This window comes from Lactuca serriola, chromosome 7 (genome assembly GCF_051521515.1).
Source record: "Lactuca serriola cultivar US96UC23 chromosome 7, Lser_US96UC23_V15, whole genome shotgun sequence".
Taxonomy (NCBI): Eukaryota; Viridiplantae; Streptophyta; class Magnoliopsida; order Asterales; family Asteraceae; genus Lactuca; species Lactuca serriola.
This window is the reverse complement of record NC_136414.1, coordinates 11,686,308-11,689,910: the sequence shown is the minus strand read 5'-3', so window position 1 is coordinate 11,689,910 and position 3,603 is coordinate 11,686,308. Positions and strand designations below refer to the sequence as shown.

At 37.4% G+C, this 3,603-nt stretch overlaps 1 protein-coding gene across 1 annotated transcript; it reads right to left on the bottom strand.

The window, feature by feature from the left end:
* Nucleotides 1–606: 606 nt before the first annotated feature.
* LOC145063733 (uncharacterized) lies at nt 607–1,287 on the bottom strand. Its single transcript, XM_079011319.1, has one exon. It carries the CDS (start codon nt 1,285–1,287, stop codon nt 607–609), a length of 681 nt encoding a protein of 226 aa, XP_078867445.1.
* Nucleotides 1,288–3,603: the final 2,316 nt, after the last annotated feature.

Here is a 3,603-nt window from a genome sequence, read left to right as displayed (position 1 = left end):
CATTACATTAATAAGAAAACGAACAAACGTACATATAAAAATCATAATCGTCGTTCATGCTATGTTGGTACAAATGTTCTGCGACATCTTCACGAAGATTGAAACACGTTTCACTGTTATGAATTTCAACAACTCGCTCCAAAAAAGCATTCGTTCCGGCTACGAACTCCTCAATTGGAACGACAACGTCGTTCGGATCATACGTGCAAATCGCTCGACCTTCATCTTCAATAATCATATTATGCATTATAATACATGCTAGGACCATTCGTTTAATTCTTTCTTTATCCCAGAGTTGTGTAGCATATTTCACTACATGCCATGTTTGCTTAAGGACTCCAAATGCCCTCTCGATATCCTTTCTCGCCGATTCCTGTTTTTTTGTAAAAAAATTTGCTTTTTCACTTCGAGGAACCGAGTATGCCTTCATCAATGTAGAATAATCCGGGTATATCCCATCACCAAGGTAATAACCATATTTGTACGCGTGCCCGTTTACGTGAACGTCATATCAGGTTCTTTGTCGATCCAAATATCGTTGAAAAGTGGAGACTGGCCAAGAACATTAAGGTCGTTGTTAGACCCCGCTACTCCAAAAAAGGCATGTCATATCCACAAATCTTGAGATGCAACAGCTTCTAGGATGATAGTTGGTTCACCTATATCTCCTCGAGTGAACTGACCACGCCATGCAGTTGGACATTTTTCCCAAGCCACATGCATACAATCTAGACTGCCAAGCATACCAGGAAATCCATGCCTCTCTTCATGAGCCGGATATAATCTCTCAATATCACGTTGAGTAGGTTTACGCAAATATTCTTCGTGAAAAACCTCATAAACACATGCAGAAAACCAATCTACACATTCAACTGCGGTCCTCTCGGATACTTTCAAGTATTTTTCAGATGCATCAAATGCTATACCATATCCCAAATACCTAAGAGCAGCCGCACATTTTTGTATACTACTAAAACCCATTCTTCCTCTAGCGTCGGGTTTTTGTTTGAAAAAATCATAACGAGATTCTAAAGCATTACTAATACGTAAAAATATAGCCTTATTCAGATGGAAACGACGTTCGAACGAGTCGTCATTATAAAGACAATTATCGGCAAAGTAATCACGTACCAATAAGTCGTGTGCGGCTTGGCGATCACGATTGACGACCGCCCTTGTATGCGCTGCATTCGAACTTTCTTCGGCATGAACGTGTTGCACAACATTAAAGAATGTCTCGACGAATTCTACGTCGTCATCCGAGTCAAAACTTTTTAAAAATTCCATATGTATTGTGGGATCCATGTGTATGTATTTTGTGGTTTAGAGAATAGAATGGGGTGTAATAGAATGTGTATGTATGTGTATGTGTTTTGGTAATAGAAGTTTATTTATAATTGAGTTTGAAAAAAAAAACGGCCAAAATAGCCGTTCAACGGCCAAAAACCAAACAACCAAAATGAAATGCATCGTTTGAATCCGTTGTCCCGAGCACGACCTACCACGAACCACCGGGACGGTGTGCACGTCCGTGGTTCGTGGACACCTCAACCACGAATTGCCTCGTGGTTAGTATACCATACGGCCTTATAACAAAAAATATGCATGTGATGGTGATTTACTGTCATCAAGTGTTTAGTATAATTGAAATTGAGTCGAGACAAATTGAGTTTATTTTTAACTATTTGGAGTTACAGATTGTATACTCGAAAAAACTAAAATGAATATGGGAACGTAGGAGTCCGTGGGAAACATCCCTTGTGGAGTTCCAAAGGGATGTTACCCCTAACGGGATCCAAGGGTTAGAGCCTTTGACATAGGTCCCACTGGCCTTGCTAATGGGCAGGGTTAAAGGGGTTGTAATATTTGATGAGACACCCTACGGTTATAAAACAAACTTGAACTATCTAAAAGTTTAGGTTGGTCAGTCGGTTCTAAGACTAATTGAACACATAATTAATAGTTAGTACTCCTATGGATCTAAATATGAAGCATATGCCTAGTACTAGTCAAATGGTTTCACAACTCGAGTATTTAAACCCATTGAGTTTTTAATGTATGACATGCCTAACACAAATATTTGTTCCCAATAGTTGGTATGATTGGTTTTCAGTACTAGTCAAATGGTTTCACAACTCGAGTATGACATACCTAACACAAATATTTGTTCCCAATAGTTGGTATGATTGGTTTTTAGTGGGACCATCGCTATAGGCTCTACCATTGGACCCCGCCAAGGCAGATGCCCCGTATCTCTCGTGTTCCTGAGTTCACTTTAACTTATCCGATGGTATACATCAAACCTCTACGAGATTGGAATCCTCTAAACAAAAATACTCAGCCACTTGTAGACAAGTACTCTTCAATATTAGTAATCCAATTTGCATTAGAATATCCCTTCACTATAGAGGGAAATCTATGATATCACAAACTGTAGTATTTGGTTTTCTTAAGATATTTGAGCACACTCATTGTTGCTTTCCTATGATAAGTACTACGGTTACGAGTGAATCTACTCAATTTTCCAACTACAAAGGCAATATTCGACTTTGTGCTAGGCATGTCATACATTAAAAAGTCAATGACGTTTGAATACTCGAGTTCTGAAACCATTTCACTAATAGTGGAGAGTACTTTTCTACAAGTGGTGGAGTATTTTTGCTTGGAGGGGTTGCAATCTCGTGAAGGTTTGGAGTATGTTATCAGATATGTTAAAGTAAATTCAGGAACAAGAGATATACGAGCCATCTAAAGGTTTATATCGATCAGATACACTTCAAGTATATAAAGAACAAAAGCAAACTAATTTAAATAAATAAAGAACAGAAAGTAAAGAACACAAGGAATTCTCCAAATTCTCTTTCACCAAGGAAGGCGTTGTCACAAACACGGTCACAAGGACGATTATGACACCAAACCACAGGTTACATTAGGGTTTCACCCTAATGTTGAATATATACTAATTTATACACGTATATCCCTTGACTGAAGGGATTGTATCTAATCTATACTAAAAACTAATCTTTATCATTAAGATATCAAATCTGATATCTATTCTATACTTATATGTATCATTACCTAATATACAAAAGATTACATAGAATAATTATCTTCACATTGACGCTGATATACTTGATACACGTTGACACTGATAGTGATGTACATGCTGACGCTGATAGATAGTGTGTAGAGTGTTTGACTCATCAGATCATCAGGTATGACCTTACAATCTCCCGCTTCTAATGATGTCCAAACTAATCTTCAATGAATCATTTAGCTTGTGCTCCCCCTGAGAGTAAGATTGAAAATTTAAGTTCTCCAGCTTTAACAAATGCTCCCCCTGAGAAAATAAATGACTTTCCATTTTTTATTGTCAAATAATTGAGTAGCATTTATGAATCGCAGCAGACGAACGAAGAGATGATGAGCTGAGCTTGACTCCCCCTTAGATTTTTCTTTTCTTTAGATCAATAACATTTAGTAGTTTCTTTAGTTTTAGCAAGATTTCTTAAGCTACTATAATAAGATTATCTCCACCTTTTTGACATCAACAACAAAAATAGTTATGGACTTGTAATCTAGTAAGATTGTGATGTCTACTGA